The sequence below is a fragment of the Trachurus trachurus genome (assembly GCF_905171665.1).
Source record: "Trachurus trachurus genome assembly, chromosome: 16".
NCBI classification, from domain to species: domain Eukaryota; kingdom Metazoa; phylum Chordata; class Actinopteri; order Carangiformes; family Carangidae; genus Trachurus; species Trachurus trachurus.
The window spans coordinates 20,921,607-20,939,750 of record NC_139902.1 but is presented as its reverse complement, the minus strand read 5'-3'; the positions used below and the strand labels follow the sequence as shown (position 1 = coordinate 20,939,750).

General features: G+C 43.1%; 1 protein-coding gene across 2 annotated transcripts in view; it reads right to left on the bottom strand.

Moving 5' to 3' along the window:
* Positions 1-16,742, bottom strand: part of grb10b (growth factor receptor-bound protein 10b) — a 62,085-nt gene extending 45,343 nt beyond the window's left edge. For both annotated transcript variants that reach the window (XM_083989820.1, XM_083989821.1), the window contains exons 1-2: positions 16,457-16,742; positions 3,232-3,357 (exon numbers count right to left, since the gene is read on the bottom strand). In XM_083989820.1, coding sequence (XP_083845946.1) covers positions 3,232-3,282 — 51 coding nt within the window. In that variant the 5' untranslated portion in view covers positions 3,283-3,357; positions 16,457-16,742. The remainder of the gene's footprint in view (positions 1-3,231; positions 3,358-16,456) is intronic.
* Positions 16,743-18,144: the final 1,402 nt, after the last annotated feature.

The window sequence follows — 18,144 nt, the reverse complement described above, 5'->3', positions numbered from 1 at the left end:
CTCACACAACGCACACACACGTGTTGCTTAAGTTCTTAAAGAGGGGTCAAAACAGGACTGAGGGTAGGCCAAGTTTTGACAGGGAGCACACAAGAGCCCTTTCACATTGATGAAGTTGAAAGGAACTCCAAATAAGAGTCGTGGGTTGAGGGTTCAGCTTTTTAAAAGGGGTCAGTGGAAGGCTAGAGACAAGGTTAAGGCATTGAAAGCAGGACAGACACAAAGGTCTGGAGGTTCCACCTTGAACAAGAGGGATAAGACTGAGACGCATGTCAAAGCTATGCCTTTAAAAGAGGTCAGATTAAGGTTAAATGTTATGACCGGGTAGTGAATATGAATCAATACTAACTGAGGGATGCTTTTGGCTCAAGAGGAACAGCTGAGAATGAAATGATCATAAAAATAATTCAAGTTTAACAGCATAACATTGCACTTTCCATTATGGTTGGATTTACCTAGAACTGAATATTCTCAGAAAGCTTTGGAGATGTGGAAATCCCACTCAGTGGTCCAAGAGCTGCCTCTGCCAGAGTCTTCTTGCTGACAGCAAGAGCAGCTAGCTCTGTCGAAACATACATGAACACTAGGCAGGCAGTGGAAATCCCTTCTTACATAATTAACCAGAATGAGATCAGGAGGCCACACTGGTGTCTGCTTTGTGCTTTGTTTATCTGTTTGTTGATGTGTCGCTGTGGCTGCTGTCACAGTATTGAGCCATGGTAAAGGCAGGTTATTGCATATTCTGAGAACATTTGGAAACATGTTGGGTTTTTCTTTTCTTTGCTGGTCAGACACTTGAGCATATAAATGGGATGTCAGACTTATTTACTGATTTACAAAATATAACAAATTTAATATATTGCTGTAAGTATAACGAGTGATGATCACATTTTAAACCATACAAAATAAAATAAAAAATAAACATGAAAATGCCAAAAATGTAAGGAGAGACTTGAAACTGTTTCGCTGCTGTAGTTTTATCAGGGAAAATCTTCCACAACCCTGAAATTTCACAGTGAATGAGTTTCCTCATTCAGCAAGTCAAGGTACATCTGTTATAGTTGAATGCTTTGCAAAGAGCCGAGTGAGTGTGAGTGAGTGTGTGTGTGTGTGTGTGTGTGTGTGTGTGTGTGTGTGTGTGTGTGTGTGTGTGTGTGTAGTGCTCCGTGTGTAAACTGGAGTGTGTACATTAAGGTCGGCATACTGTAGCTCCACCAGCACCCAAACAAACTGTTGAAAAAGATGAAAGAAATAAATGATTGCTCACTCTGTCCAGATTTTAAACCTATACAGCCTCTCTGTCTCTCTCTCTCACACACACACACACACACACACACACACACACACACACACACACACATACACACACACACACCTCACCTCATGAGGATATTTGCTTTCATGAAGGCTTGTCTCTTTAAGCTGTGGTGATCTGGGAGACTCTAGCAAGCTGAATTTTCTGCCCTCTAGCCCTGAGGTCAAAGGTCAAAGATAAAGCCATGACCCAGATGACGAGCAGACAACAGGGCAGCTTCTGATCAGGCTAATAGTGCTACTGCCCTAACACAAATGTTTGGAAGCCCTTTGCTCTGTGAAGGCAGGTGTGAACAAACCTACTAAACCTCAAACCTCATGTGAGAGGTTAAGTCTGCCATTGCTTGCACAACAACAAATTAACAGATCACATCTTTGTTCATATAGAACAAGTATTTTATTTTATTTTTTAAATAGTGCACCTGAACTATTGACCATTGTCAGTAACAATTTGGCTATGCTGTTCATAATAGTTCATTTCCTATACTTAATTTAGTAATTAGATCAAAATCTAGCATAGAAATATCACACTGTTAAAATGGCATAGATCACATAGGATTAAAAAAAAAGGAAAGTAATTCTAGGAAAGTGTATATGTAAAGTAGTTAGGTGTTGAGCTGCCATGTGTTGCAAGAACAGGATGAGCAGCATTAGACCCAGAAGCTATTCTTTTAAAAAAAAATGTGTTTAGTGTTTTGATGATGGTGGTGGAGACTGTTATCCAACACACTGACACTGACACACTCTCCCATAGGTGTTCAACTGACTTGAGATGACATTGTGAAAGCCACAGAATACGATTCACATCCCATCAAACCATACAGCGACCCCTCGTGTCCAATGGGTGGGGGCAGTGTTGTCTTGTCAAGAGAACACTCCTATTAGCATACAAATGACACACACACAGAGGAGCAGCGTGGATCGGACGTTCGTGCCTCAGCTGTTCTCCTGGCGTTCAGACTACTTGACCTCGCCCACTAGAATATGATTGTATAACTTTTTCAGATCCCTGGAGACCATGCCTGTGGTTCTTGCACCACTGAACTCTCACTCATCTTTGTAATGAGGGGTTTATACACAGCAACTCTACTATAATATCCCTCTCTGTGTAATTGTTGACGGCCTGTTCTTGCTGACACAGTCTGAGTCTGATTATGTCCCGCATGGACACTCAGTCACCTGAGGAAGAGCTGCTTTGCTGTTATTCCTTACCTTCACACACACACACACACACACACACAAGCATTACACTGCCAAACACAACTTCCAAAGCTATTTACCGACGTCATTCCATGGATCTCAATGCAGATGTCACTTCATGCACCGTTCCCACTGAGACACTAGTAAGTTGAGCATCTTTGTGACTGAAATTCCTGCCATGCCCCGACTATGAACTCTCTTTTAAAGTCACTTAGATCTTTTCCTCTCACTATCTTGATAGAGAATAAGAATCAGCTGGCTCTTCATACATAACCACAGAGCACGATTGGATGTTTAATGTTTCATTACGCCATGCTGTGTGGCTGAGGCATTTGCATTGCTTACGTTTCCTCACTAATTTATTCAGGTTTTTCCTTTAGTCTGTCACCTGCCTGTACTGTATGTGCATGTTAAGCTGTGGCCTGTGGGAAAAAACAAGTGCAACTCTAGAGCCTGTGATGAGATCCAATGTGATTTCAGGGAGAAACTGGAACATTTCTGGTTCAAAAATGTCAGATTTTCTATCAAATAAAGTTAATACAAGTTTAAAATCTAAAACAGACATCCTGTGAGTCCAGCTCTGGAGAACATCTCAGACTGACATCTCAGTCCAGTTTTGCTCATTATTTTAGGCAACATCTTGAAATATATCATTTCATCTCTACAAACACAACAACAATTCTGCTCATGAAAACCCTACAGGAAATTGCTGTTTACCTGATAATTTGGATGATGCAGGAAGTAATCCGGACATCCGGCCACAGCCATGTTTTGTGTTTCTCGGCTCTTTCGTACAATTTGCCTGGTTGGATCAGTTTTAATGCAAGATGGACAGGGCAGAACCTGTAGAGGAAGAAGAGTAGACAAGTGGGGGTTAGTGGAAAACTCCAATGGAAGGAGGGAGAGGTGTGTGTGAAGGTCCAGGAGAGGAAGGATGAAGGAAGGAGAGGATGACAGTGTAGGAAAGGAAGATGAAGCCTGGGTTCTGAGAAAACAGATATAGCACAGAGTACTTCTTAACCCACATAGACCCAGGGTAAACAACAGCAACAAGCAACAAGGGAGGGACAGGATATGATTATAAATTGTTGCATGCACACAGACAAAATAACGTCATCTGATTCAAAATGCCCCATGATTCTGGTTTATGACTGAATCTTAATTTTAAATAGCTGAAGATACCACCAAATATTTTGTAACAGGGGCAAAGAGGTACAAGATTTTTCACCAATCAAATGCAGCATTCCCATGAGGTGACATTTATCACCAAGTGAAATAACTTATCAGGTTTCATAATTGATTTCCACTATCAGGTAAAGACTGGAGAACCACGTCTTCGAACAACATCACAAATTTAAGCAAAAGCTTGCTTTGTTTTGTTCTGTTTGGTGGAAAGTTGTGTTTATTATGAGGGGTAAAGTCCATTCACTGGAACAAAGATAAACCATAATGGTTTTTATTTGCACAATAAAAAAGAGCTGATTAAACTTTGTGCTGCTACCGTAAAATAACCAGAGAGTTGCTATTGGTTTGCTGTAAGTGGTGCATCCTCTATAGTTTCCTCCAGACTCCAAACATGAAGTGCTTCCCTTATCAAAGTCTTGTCATCTTGGGTTTACCATTCTTAATCCGATCCCAACTCTCTATCTCACCATACTTCAATTTCACAGCAGCACATTATAGAACAGTTCACTGAGTGGTCTTTGTGAGCTAACATTGATGTAATAGAAGTTGCTCCTCAGGGGACTTGAAAGTTTTTCTTCTGCTCTGTGAAGCCCCTGCCCCCCACCCTCCCCAGCCACCCTTGGGTCAAAATAACCACAAATTCAACAACATGGACTTTAGTCTATTTGAACTTCTTAAAGTGGGTATCCTATTAACCTCTTGGCACTGCTGCCACTGAACAAACACCTGTAAACACTGACCCAAAAATACCCTGCAGGCACCTCTCCAGGTCTTAAGTTAGATCCCGGGGTATATTTGGAGCCGAGCAGCTCGGGTCTAACAACTGTGATGGTCTTTTAAGCAGCAGTTCATGACCCCCTCTTGGTATTTTAAAAATATGACCTGCCATTTTATAGACGGCTAATATTATCTCGTGTTTGCATTAGTGGTTGTGAGCGGGCTGCCCTTGTGGCCATACTGTGTGTGTGTGTGTGCATTTCTGCCTGTAAGTGTGTTTCTGCATGCCTATGTGTACTGTATGTGGGCATTATGTGTGTATGTGGATGTTTACATATGCTGCACATGTGTGGCCAAGCGTGGGTGTGTAGAGGCTCTATTTTTAGGAGTTTTCATGGCCTTTGAGAAGTATTAGTTGTGTATTATAGAGCTGTCTAGTGTACAATGACAGAGGACAACTCTGCACCAAACTACTGTCGCCATCTGCAAACTGCAAATGCTGTTTAACTGAAAAATGAAATGGCAACATCATAAACCAGCTTTTTTAAGTCCATCTAATATGTCAACTGTAAACACAGAGGTATGCATGACAAGAACTTGACTATATGACGTGTTGTCCGACCACGTCTGGAGGCAAATGTGTTTACAGCAGCTCTGAATGGCCACACTCAAGTGTAAAAGCAGCCATCAGAGCTGGAGGTGAGAAGCAGCAACTGTTTATATATAGGGAACATATTTTAGGGAGTCTCTACCCTGGAAGACATTCATTTGTTTGTTCACCCAAAAAGTGAATGAAAAACGGGAGTTTGAGAGAAATGTTCACACTGCTTAGTTTCACACCTCTACACACCTTACCATTCATGGCTTACAGTGGCTGTCAGGGACTCATTGTTGGTTTCGGACAATTAGAGAAACTGTCCAACGCAGCCCTCCCTCTCCCCCAACAACGGCAGACATTGTGCTGCGGGGAGGGGGTTTGTCAAGCTGTTCAACCATCCAACAAACCGCTCTGAGGACACTGGCCCTTTTAGACTGTAACAAACAGATCAAATAGAAACATCTAGTTAGGCATCCATGTGCTACAATCAAAATAATACTTGATAAACTTGCTACTTTATGAAAACAAAAATTAACCTTTGTTTAAAATGGTCAACAATTAAATTTTGGATTATCATCCAACTAGATGTGTGATTTTGTGAAAACCATGTCAGCTGATGGGATAAAACAAAACCCGTCACTCAGAGTGCTCCCATTCCAACTTTTTTTTTCCTCTAAACAAACTAAAAATTAAAAGAGGTTTTTTTATGCTTCCAAAATCGGGCTCGCAAATAATGACCAGGCTTTGAATGCATTCTAAACAAAGAGCTTGGCACCACGATCACTGGGACCGCTGAAAGGGCTCGCTCGTAATGAGTATGTGTGCGCGTGTGGGTGTTACTGTGTCAATCCATGTGTGTGGCCTGGCATGCAAGGACAGCTCGTCATTTACACATTATTTACAGACACACAATTTACAACAAAAACAAAACAAATTAACATCAGCATAAACTCTCCAAGCAGCCCCTCATTAGGCGCCACAGACTTGCTGACTGGCCGTGGCTGAACTGTATGTTTATTATATTTCAGGAGTTAGGGGGTTGTGCAACGGGGGACAGAAGCAGCCTTTAACTCACCCTGTTCTGCCTTTCACCAGTTCAGGTGTAAACAGTGAATTCTGCCTCAGCTGTGCGTGATAACACATGGGAAAAAAGCTCTGGCGTTCCCCGTAGAGTTGACTTTCAAAGTGTTCATGTGCGTTACAGTGACTCTCAGTGACTGATATATTGACCAAACACACACCTATGTTAATTGCTCCCTGACACAATCAAAGCCATTCCAGTGTGGGGATTAGACCCTCTCAGAGCCCTTTGATTCGATTCCTTCCACTTGAACAGTGTACTGAAACCTAAATCTCCGACCTTGACAGTGCAATTATCCAGACGGTGTCACCACACTAGAAAGGGGGACTTTGGGGTGCTGCGGCTGTACCCAGCGGTGAGGTGACTGCATCTGGATTAATTAATGTGATTTCTGCCCAGACTTGCAAGGGGGAGAATGCTAGCAGATGGACTTCAAACGCAGGGGCCATCATAACGCCCATCATGAATCGTAAATCCGTCCAACGCAGCAAATGCAGGACACATGGCTGAAGGTGTTCAGCTTAAAGGGTTTACATCACATTATGCTGAGGTTTTGGGAAATATTTAGTGCCTTGTATTGTTTTTTTTGTTGCTTTTTTTTTTTAAAGGCCCAATTACCCACAAATCTGTCTATACATAAAGGAATAAATTCTGTGAAAGTCAAACTACAATCTCAGAATCATATAATGAGTTTCCCACCGACAGACAAATAACAAACAGGACTATGTTTACCAGAATTTCCTGCATAGATCATAGACAATCTATCAAAACCATTTACATAAAACATACAGCAAGTTCTGATATATAGTACATGAGGTGCCCTAAACGTGCTAGAACACACCATAAACACTGAATCTGAGCCAATAAGCTATGAACACTAAGACAATTATTCCGTTAGGGACTCTGTTTACTGAAAAGTCGGTTTCAGTTAACTGCAATAGAGTGAATACATGTGATAGATTACATGAGATTTGAATATAAAAGTATCAAGTGGCACAAGTCACATGTTTAACGACTACTGCTTTTGGAAAATTGAACACACACGCATTTTGCATGTACTAATGACAAGTCATTGCTAATGTTAAATGTAACTAAGAGAAAAAAACAGAGTCTGACCTCTCTGTAAATACAATCAACAAATGTAGCACAAACGTGTTAAGTGTAGCTGCTCTGGGGAGCAGGGGTTAATGTGCTGCTGATGTGTGCTTACATATCAAGTGTCCAGCTTTAACATCCCTGGGTGATAAGCCCTGCAGAGAAGCCAAAGGCAAGGCCTGGGATCACCAGAAACCTGGGCTATTTAAAGTAAAGCCTCACTGAAACAGTGGAAACATTTCCTTCAACAGTTCCCCTCTTTTACATGGAGATGGATGAGCAGACTGGCCAGCTCAGCACACCAAAGATGGACGTTAAGAAGACTTTAGAGGCTGCAAGACTGTTTGTAACTTGCACCATGAGTGTAACTACAACATACGATGGAACGAATGAGGTTTTACAAAGCAAAAGACAAACTTTGCAAGGTTATGCCTCCTCTCGAATGTTAAATATACATCTAGGATCATGTTTATTAACTCTCATTATGGTTTTAAATGGAGTCATTACTTATTTAGGCCACAACTTCCTCCCATATTAAATAACAGATTATTAACTTTTTCCCTTCCTTAAGCCTTTCCAAGGAATCAAATAAAAATACTTTGAGTGGGAAATGGAAATATTAAACTTTTAACCTCACATGCTGTATGTAGGCCAAAGCTGAAATAAATGAGTGTCTTGTGAGCTGCACTGCCAAACATGCCTTGTAAAGTAAGGAGTTGGTTTGATTTTTTTTTTTCTAAACCTGCCTACCTGTTGGTCTGGTTTGTCTGTCTTAACTGTCAACCCACTTGTCTGTTCATTTTTTGTAATTCAACCTTTCTGTCTGCCTCTCTCTCTCTCTCTCTAGATTTCTGTTTACTTGTCTGTGTAACTACGTGTCTAGTCATGGTCCACCTGCGTGCCAGCCCCTGTATATTTCTGTGAGGCATTCACTGCTCTCTCTATTTTTTTGTCTCTTCAAATTGGGAAAATAAAGTACATTATATATACACACCAGTTAATCCATATATGCTGTAGCATAAACGTGTGCAGTGTACAAGTCAGGAAAGTCAGTCTTTTAAAGAAAGATGCTGGAAGTGCTCCAGTTCATGAAAGCACGGCTATTTAAAGAGAGAAAGAAGTTCTCTGACTCTAAGACTTCATCTAACATTCAGTGTTACTGAATGAAATCAAACACATGGCATGTGGCTTACGTATTGAGGGATTATGTGTAAATTCATGATAGCCTTTCTGCTGTTGCCAAATCTTACAACTGAATCAACAGATTATTTCTTCAGAGCAACAGTGTGTGCAGTTTATGCACAGTATGTCACATTACTGCCCCGGTGCATGCAGGGTAAGATTGGCAGGAGTATAAAACTCCATTCAAAGTGCACTTACTCATATGGACACCAGTGTCACATAACTCCAGACTGGCCCTTTTGGCAAAAATAGCACAAGTCAGAGTGATGAGCCGTTTCATGCAAAAATACACAGTTCAGGACATAGTTTTGTTCAAACATATCACATCTATAAGAAAATAACCCTGCAAAGAGCCCTTCTGTTCATATTTGGAATGAATCAAACCTCTTTCTCTCTCACACACACACAAAGACACACACAGATCCTGCATCGCTGGGTTCAGTTACCATACACCAAAACCCCACAATTCTTAGCAGCAGCGTCTGTACAGCTCAGCTGCACAGCTGTGTCAACTACTTGCCCTGTGCATATAATTGTAAAATGTGTTCATCTCAGTCAGCTGGACTTCAGCTGATTGGACTGGACACAGCTCAACACAAGGCTGTTCAGCTCTGCTCAGACATCTTAGGAATGCAGAAAGCACATTCTTTCCATATAGGGTACTTACTGGGTGAAAAAAGACGTAGCGAACCCCAACCTCGTGAAATGGCATGTACTGATTTGTGGGCCAGCCAGGGAAGGGCGGGTGGTGATGAGAGAAAGTTAGGGACATATGGCAGAGTATGTGCATGGCAGATTGTAAACTTACTACTTAGGTATCGTAAGGTCAAAAGGCCACATCTTTATGCCTGCAGGGGGTCAGGTTGTGTCAGGAACAAAGTGTTTTATCTGAGATGCCCTGGGGTATAGGTCTGCAGAGGACTGTTTGTTCCATCTCAAACCTGACTGATCCTGCATGATCTCTGACCATTACTGCCCACAACTGCAGACGTACCATCCCACCAGCTCCTGTAGGGAACCTGATCGCACTCTGATTAAACTCTGACCACTCGCGTTGCATCAAACATCTGCCTGCATGAATCCCACAGGGAAAACACGTGCAGTTTATTAGTTTTTATCATAATCAATACTAACACGGCTCTTTAATAAGCCATGCTTATAAGTAGTGATCTTAAAAGGGCAAAGAAAAACATTACAGATCACGACTTGTTTCTATAATAGTGTAATTTCCCATAACGGGAGATATAAACAGGATACTGTGAGAATCACACTTCAGTACAGCGGCGCTGTTACTCTTTCAGTGAGTGTGGGTGTCAGTTTCTAATGTGACTGATATTTAAACAAAATTCATGTCAGTTCATTTGGTTTCATGCCTTACCATATTTGATGCGTGGTTTACTGGAAGGTTGCGTAAGGTTTACTGGGAGACGGCGTTTCTACATGAAAGGTTAAGCCCAATAATAAACAGCTTCTCGTGTTTTCATGTATGACATTTTATCTCGTGATAATGATGCTGACTACATGAGAATGAATACGTCCCACGCTTGCAGCATTTGTGTTGGGCCCCGCGGGATCCCTGGAATCCCACCGCAGCCCGAGACATCACTGAGACAGACAGTGCAGCTGGAACAGGCTTCACATCGCTTCTCTTCAAGTGGCAGCGTCAAACACCGATCGCTGCACCCAGGGGGAGCAGTGGGTGTATATAAGTGCGTAGTTACATGCAGTACGCGTGTCCTCAATATGATTTACAGCATATCTAAATATACTATCTTGGCTTGTAATAATTCCTGTAAAACTTTCTTTGCAGTGCAGCACCAAAAAGTACTGTATAGTCACACTCAAAGAGGCTCCTGGCTTCATTCAATGGTAATTTCTGGGTTAAAACATAGGAGTAGCATTACTTGCATGCAGTATCCCAGTTAAGCATGCAAGTTGTGGAGAGCCGCTCGTCCTTTAATCTCTTACAGACCAAACTCAGTGAGATGAGGTTTGAGGGATGACACAGGATTCTTGTTTGTAGCGGTGAATCCACAGAGAATTATCACAGACTCTGTAGTTCCCCGTAACGCTACAGTGTGTTTTAGCATCTTTCAGCTGAGTGTTTTGCAGGTTTAATGGTTTTAAAATCCACATACACAAAAACGCCCTTCAATAAAGAGTTCTTAAATTAATTTCTGGGGCTCCTTGTGCTGTGAACCATGGAACACATGACACTCACAAGAGAAATGCTACAGATCCACAACATCCTTCTTTGTAAACCTGAGCAGATCAGACAGTGGTCACTCTGCTCTCGAGTACCACACCCACTAAACTCATCTGAGCCCCCACCCACGCACCCACCCACTATGTCCACTGTTAACCCCTGCTGTACTGCAACTCATCAGCTTCCTCTCTCTCCCCCAAACACTGCCCCAGCCCCACCTATCTGACCCCTCCCCTTATTCTGCAGTGCGCCAGTCGAGAACATAAACAGCGTCTTAATTCAAGACATGGCGAGGATCCAACTCACTGTCTGGGGACTTGTGAAGAACCCACTGATGTAAATGTACTAACCGTAAACCAACCCCAAGAGAAGGGAGGTCAATTATTCTACCGTATATGTTTACACTAGACTAGACACCTTAAATGACTACACTCAGCCCGAAGGGGCGAGTTATCACAACTTCCTGCAGCGAGAAGTATAGAAATGTGATGTGTGTAAGACGGGGAGTGATATGAGAGCTTGATTGCCTGCTCTGCTGTATTGTGTTGCTGCTAGCTTGAGGTTCCCACCAGCTTGTTTGTGTATTTTTATACCTGCAACAAATCCAACAAATCATCTTGAATTCATTAGATTGCAGCAAACAAAAATTTAAAGAATTAGGAGATGCAGATCACTAAAAAAAAAAAACATATCAAAACGTTAGAGTTAACTGTCAGCAGTGCACAGTTTTATACTAATTACTACTTAGTAAATTTACTACTGATAACCACTGCTGACAAAAACGTTTGAAAGTCCAAAAAAAAATGCAAATAATTCCAATTTTCAACTTTCAAGCTTCTCAAATGAGGCTGTGTGTGTATGTGTGTGTGTGTGGGCTGGTTGTTGTTTCTGCAGCAATGCAACACTGAAAGACATGGAGAGAGAGTTGAACAGAGCATCTCTGTCTTCTGTTTTAATCAGCAGATTAGATGGTAGTCACTCCTCACTGGATGTGCTTGTTGCACATGTTGATTAGTCATTAACTGGCAGCTTTCATTATCTGAGAGCAGCAGCATAAAGTGGGGCTGTAAGAGAGGGCCTGATGTCATGCCGGGGGAGGCTGAATAGCACCAGTCTATGAGAGAAAGGCCTTTTGGAAACGTGGACAGTGCCTAATTGGATGAGGATTTCATTGGGCTGCTTGGGAGAACTGGTCTTATGCAATGACAGAGATGAATGAACAGGGCTTGGGAGCAATGGTGCTTGTGCACAAGTTGGCCGTAATGGTGGCCCAAGAGGGCCACGTTAGATGGCTTCGCCTTCTCTTGACACCATCTTTACTACACACCTGTTGGTAGCACAGAGCCTCTTCAAGCGCCAACTGTGGCCAAGTACACAGATCTGCTCTTATTGAAGAACACAAAGCTGCTAAAAACAGACCTGAGTCTGGGCAAATGAAATCATAACCAGCAGCAAAAAAAGAAACAAATCAAATGCCCCAAAAAATTGGCATAGTGAGTAAAATAAACCTTACTTGTATCAGAAAAGGGATCGAGTTCTATGGGATCACTTGAGGAGAAAGGCAGGAAGGATTTATTTTACTTACTTACACTAAGGAATGCTAACAAACTTGGCTGAGTAAAGAAAAAAATCATATTGACAAAGACTTAGCATAAGTCCTATTCCTAAATACCAAGGTACAACACTCTAAGCCCTGAAACCAGAGGGCAGAAAATGCAATTAAGTATGTTTCATGTACATGCATACCCAGTCAAAAGTGCTCTGTTCAGAGCATGAGAGGGATTCAGAGTGCAGTTCAGGACAGTGCTATAATTCAGCAACAGGAAAACGCCTGTATTGTTTAAGTTTTTTGCATTGGGAAATATTTCTGCAAAAAGAAGCCCTTTTTGTTGTTAATCATTCAGTACATCTACCAAAGCCAACTAGCCATGATTTGTTTTGATTTAGCATCGCAGATTTCAGCTGGTAGTGTGAGACGCGGAGAAATGGCGAGAGACAGACAGAGATAAAGAAGGTGAAACTCAGAGACTGAGGCTGGCTAAGGAAAGAGATAGGGGGGCAGACAGTGAGGTAGACAGATGGACAAAGAGACAACGATAAACCGTGAGACGACAGACGTATGGAGATAAAGGCAAGGGAACGTGAGAGCAAGGGAGAGCTGGTGCAGCTTACATTAGAGAGATCATTTTTTGCGCGACATATCACGGCGCATCCACACCACGTTACCTGCGCACACCTGAGCCTGTGGTCCCTCAGGTTTTCGGTTACCTACAGAATAAAGGCAACATTCTTGCCTCTCACGCAGCCTTGGGTTTCAGCCACATTTGGACCAACACCAGACAGCGAGAAACTCAATCCACCATATACGGCAGTGGTTGGACAAGCAAGCGTTGCATCATCTTAGGTCACAAGTGGAAAGCGGTGAGAATCGGGTTTGTACAGGTCCATATTTATAGTGTGGAGGAGGAGGGGGAAGAATAATACCACAAAGTTTTTCTTCTGGTGAGGATCTGGGTTCTTAGAAATGAACTCTCACAGAGCAGAACATGATTACTCAGCAGTTGTCGCCAACACACCAAGTACATAAAACATGAATTGAGCAGTAATGTCAACGAAAAGAAATGTTAACTTGTGCTTAAATACCAGTCCTAGCGATCCAGACACCATGGTTTGTCTAGTGCCTTAAGGCCCGGCCAACACAGAACAATTCAGAGGAGAGGCTACGTATGATGTCCGCCGATTATGCACTGAGCCCAAACTTTACCTTTAGCCAGAAACCAAATAAAGATAATCACTGCATTCTTTTTCAACTACTGACAGCCCTGCTGGGCATTTTAAAGTAACTTTGCTTTTAGGTCCAGGCAGGCTCAGTCTTCTGACATGAACTGTGCTGTGCCCCCCCCCCCCCCCCAGCAGGCTTGGGTTAATGGTGTCATGACATCAGGGAGGGGTATTAACAGTGTATAAGCCTAGACTAACCAGTGCTGAATGACTGCTGGCTGACGCAAGACCCAATGGAATGCTGCCTAGAGCACGACCACAGGCTCTTATAGCACCAATACCAGTTAACAGGATATCTCCGCCACTTCTGCCTTGGGATGGCAGCTGAAACTATATGCATATACACATGGACTGGGGGGGAGGAGGGGGTGCGGGTATACAACTTAATATTTATTTGTACATCAAGAAAAGTGCTCAAGTTAAAACCGAGGTTCAAGTTCTGGTTATGTAATAAATCTCTGGGGTGATCGCTGCCAAGCATATAGCATTTCAATCAAAAACCGGTGGAGTATGAGCGGCAGGAGCAACTGCATTTCAGATTTTCTTTTTTTCGAGCGTCACAGAAGACAAAACACACACGTCTGGATCCTAGAGTCAGCTGAGTATAGCTTATTGTAAGTATAATTATGTGCAATATGTGCAGTCAGCAGACTTTTGGCAGCCCATACTCTTGCAGAGTTCATGCCCCGTCATGCCTGTGCTTACTGAGCATGGACTTGAAATAGCAGGACTGGTGCTGGGGGGCGGGTGGGGTGGGGTGGGGGTAGAGAGAGAGAGAGGGAGAGAAAAAACCACAGCTCGAGCGGTTGCCATGTACACAGAGATGTGACCACAACATAATTAAATGAAAGAAAGCAGGAAATAATGGGCAAAGGAAAGGAAAGGAGAAATCCTCTCTGGTTATGAGTGGGAGGGTGTTAAAAAAAATCATACAACTATAACATGTTTCAGACAGAATGAGGCAGCAGCAGTGATCAAAACGCTTCATATTCAACCAGACTTTGAGGTTAACGTGCAGAGAGCCATGCATATGTGGAGTACTGGAGTGCTCCTCTGTAGGTTGCCAAGCTGAGTGATATATCAGTGGCGAATTTCACTTCAGTGATTCCAGAGAAGGTGCTGACTGTGCTGTGCCTGCCTTCATCCTGCAAAGTATGCTGAGGTTCAACTTAAGACCTGCAAATGAATTTCAGTATACAGGATCTTAATTAATCCAATGGGGGATGGATGACAGAGACAAAATGTTATATGTACCACCAGACACAGTAATAATTCATGTAACTTGGTTTTCTCCAGCATTTCCCTGACCACAGACCTATGGAAATGGAAGCTTGGTAGCTCTGCCTGTGCAGCTGACCAATTTAAGTGTGTGCCAAAGTTTTCTAACACAAAAAAAGAGACTGTTATCTCAGGAGTTCTACTAGTTTACCTCGCTTGAAAATGTGCACTGGCACAAAGCATTTTGGGACACATTACCTAGAAAATGTGTGTATCAGTCTCTAAGTGCCTCCTTCCAGTCTAACCCCACACTCCCAGTGGGAGCCCTGATCTACATTCAAAACACACAGACCAACGCCAATAGTTCCCAGAATCATAAATTTGGGTGGTTATGCAACTTTCTGCAGAGACCACATGCAGCCAATAAAGAAATTGATTTGGCTGAGTTCCCAAATGACGGGGTGGATTAGACTATGAAGAGTTGCTTTGTCAAGACTTCTGCACATAATGTTAGATTAGATAACGATCAAGCCCTCACTCTTAGTCACTTGCCCCTCCTCACTCTTAATGTTTCTTAAGCACAGTTTCTCAAAGTCCTGCAAACTGAGACAAAGTATTGTGTTGTAATATAAGCTGAGATGGGCTTTAATATACATATATCACAATGAAACAATAGAGGCATATACAATAGAGAATGGTGAGATGCTGCAACTGCAGGTACACTACATTTACAGTGCAGGGCAGGGCAGTGGCTGGATTTAGTGTCAGCTTGAAGATAAATGAGTGGGCCACAGGTCCCCCAAAGATTTTCACATCAACATTTTTCAACACAAGCCCTCTGGGAGTGTTTTGTTGTTATAACCTATTGACTCAGTACTGTAGAGCTGCTTAACAAGTGCACTGATAACACTCTTTTTTTTCTCTCTTTTTTTTTTTTTTTTTTACAGTCAGCGACTGTGATTAAAGGAACTTCTTCCTCTTGTTGTGGTGGATTCAGCAATCCCTTATTTTACTGGCCACCCCCACTCTCTCCTCCTGGATCCCACCCAATCACCCCCTGGGGTTCCCCCCAGAGCCCACTCTAGGGAAGCACTGCACCAAGGCTTCATGAACATCCCTGGGAAAACGCCTCTTTCTCTCCCTCTCTCTTACCCCGTCTCCCTCCCTCCCTCCCCACCCCCAAAGCAAACGCTGCCAAAAGGATAAGGCGATAAGGCGAGACTGGCGAAACTCTCACAGAATTGAGTTGAGGAGGAGGGGGTGGAGCAGGGGGGCTGGTGCTGGGTAGGGGGGGCGGTTGAAGTCCTGCTGAATTGAAAGTAGCCTATGGTCCATGTTACGCAACCGTAAACACAGCAGGTTATTCGATAGAGTCGAATCACAGTACATGTTGCGGGGAAAAGGTGCAGGACAGGAGAGCGCACGAGATGTTTGCTTTTTATCTTGCACGCGTACAAACCCCGGAACAGGCTGGGGGTGTCTCCGGCGGAAGCTTCCCACTAAGTGTGAATAACAAGAGGAGGAGTAGGAACAGTTTTAATGCAACAACTTGGTCCCATGAATAAACTTGTTTTCAAAGTTGAATGAGTGGCCGCTACGGTGTCAGGAAGGAGCGGCAGGCAGACAGGCAGGGATCCAGGTCTGGTCCCGCTATAGGCGGCTACGATCAGCGCTCACTCACATGTGTTCCGACCCGCATAACAGTGCGTGTCATCATCACAACAGCACATATAAACTTTTATTTCACGCGCTCGCCGGCCGGACACTCTCCGTGCACTTCTTTACCCTCCCCACCACCACCACTACTACCCGCACCCAGAAAGAAGCAGAAGCAGCAGCATGAGAGCTGCGCTTCTCCATCCAGTTAACATGCACTCACCTTCCAACCGGATCGGTTAAGGCAGGCTACGAAGCCTCAGGGACAAACACGGAGAGCAGCGGCAGTGTGGAGATGACGCGACGCTCGGCAGCGCTGGATCAGGCCACGGTGGTGGTGGTGGTGGTCAACATTCCCGGACTGGACAGCGAGACAGAGGCAACAGAGGAGGAGGAGGCGAAAACAGTGGCTGCAAAGACTGCGGGCAGCTCATCTCATGCGGCCGGGGATACACACACTTACATACACACACATATACGTACACGCACAAACACACACGCATACACACACACGCTAACAACTCCTCCCCCTCAGACAAGGCCACGCCCACACGCGAGGGGTGATTAATGCGGCGTTCACGTCTTATGGGAATAAGGGCGTGTTCAGAGGATTCCGCTTTTATTTTTTGAAGAGCTGCCTCAATGTCGCGTGTGTGTGCTGTTCAAAACAACATACACGCACGCACACACACAAATTCTGGGTCCTACTATGATATGTGGTGTTAACATATATCTTTTTTCACAGGTTGCATGCTCCAACCATTGCTCATCATTTCACACCATCTGCAGGCTGTAGGCTTCATCTCATGTTTCTGGAAAATGTAACTTTTTAAGTTGTACCATCCTGCTTCAATTTTAAAGATCTGCAATAACCACCTTTATAATAGGTTTAATTGATAGTAAAAACCTTTCCACCACATACATTTTTTGCACAATCACTAACATAGGCTATTTAAAAATGTCTTCTTGTCTTCCTTGTTTCATTCACCTCACAAGTGTTTGATGCAAAGATGAACCAAACCATTAATGAACTTGCCCGAACTTGGTTGCCTATGGTGCATTTAACAACACCCTACTCAGGGATGTGTCAAATTTTGTATCAAGGGCAATACAACTTAGGGACAATAACATTTTCTTTACATCAAAAATATTTTTTGAGTAGACAACTGGTTTCTTCCATGCTCCTTTCTTTGCTCCAAAGGATTTGGCCTCTAAACCTGCATGACGCAAATAGAACAATGCTGCCTTGGATGTGGCGAGGGGTCAAAGTTCATTACGTCCACCTAGGATGTTTTGATTTCACCACCTGTTTTATTTGTCTGCAGGATTGCGCAAAAACATACTGAATTGATTTTCCCCAATCTTGGTGGAGCTGTGGTGGATGAGCCAGGGAAGAACCTGTTGAATTAATTTAGGTTGATCCCCCCCACCCACCCCTTTGCAATCCGGTGCAAGTTATTTGACCCTGACCCTCTTTTAGTTTATTTATGGGTCCACTTTAAATGTTACTTTTTTCAATACTTTTTGGGTTCAGAGATGTTTTCAGAGGAAGAATATCTGCACTATAGTGTGTGTATGTAGATATTGTGGCTACACCACGAATTTAAGGTTAAAGACAGCACTACTCTTTTAATTAAAAGCCGTGCTCTGACAAGTACAATCAGGAGTGAGAACAGTAGTTGTAACTGTGAGGTATGTATATTGCACAACTGGGGGTCAAATTTCATTGCACCCGTGTTGCCTTCCTGCCAAGGTTATGTTTTTATCCCTCTGAGCCTTGGAAGTGGATTGCATAAGACCCTCTGATGTTTATGGCTAAGGGCAACATATGCAGGAGGTGTATATCCAGCTCATGTGTTACTACAGGTTACACTGTTAACTAGTGTAACATATTTACAGGTGGGAGAGTGA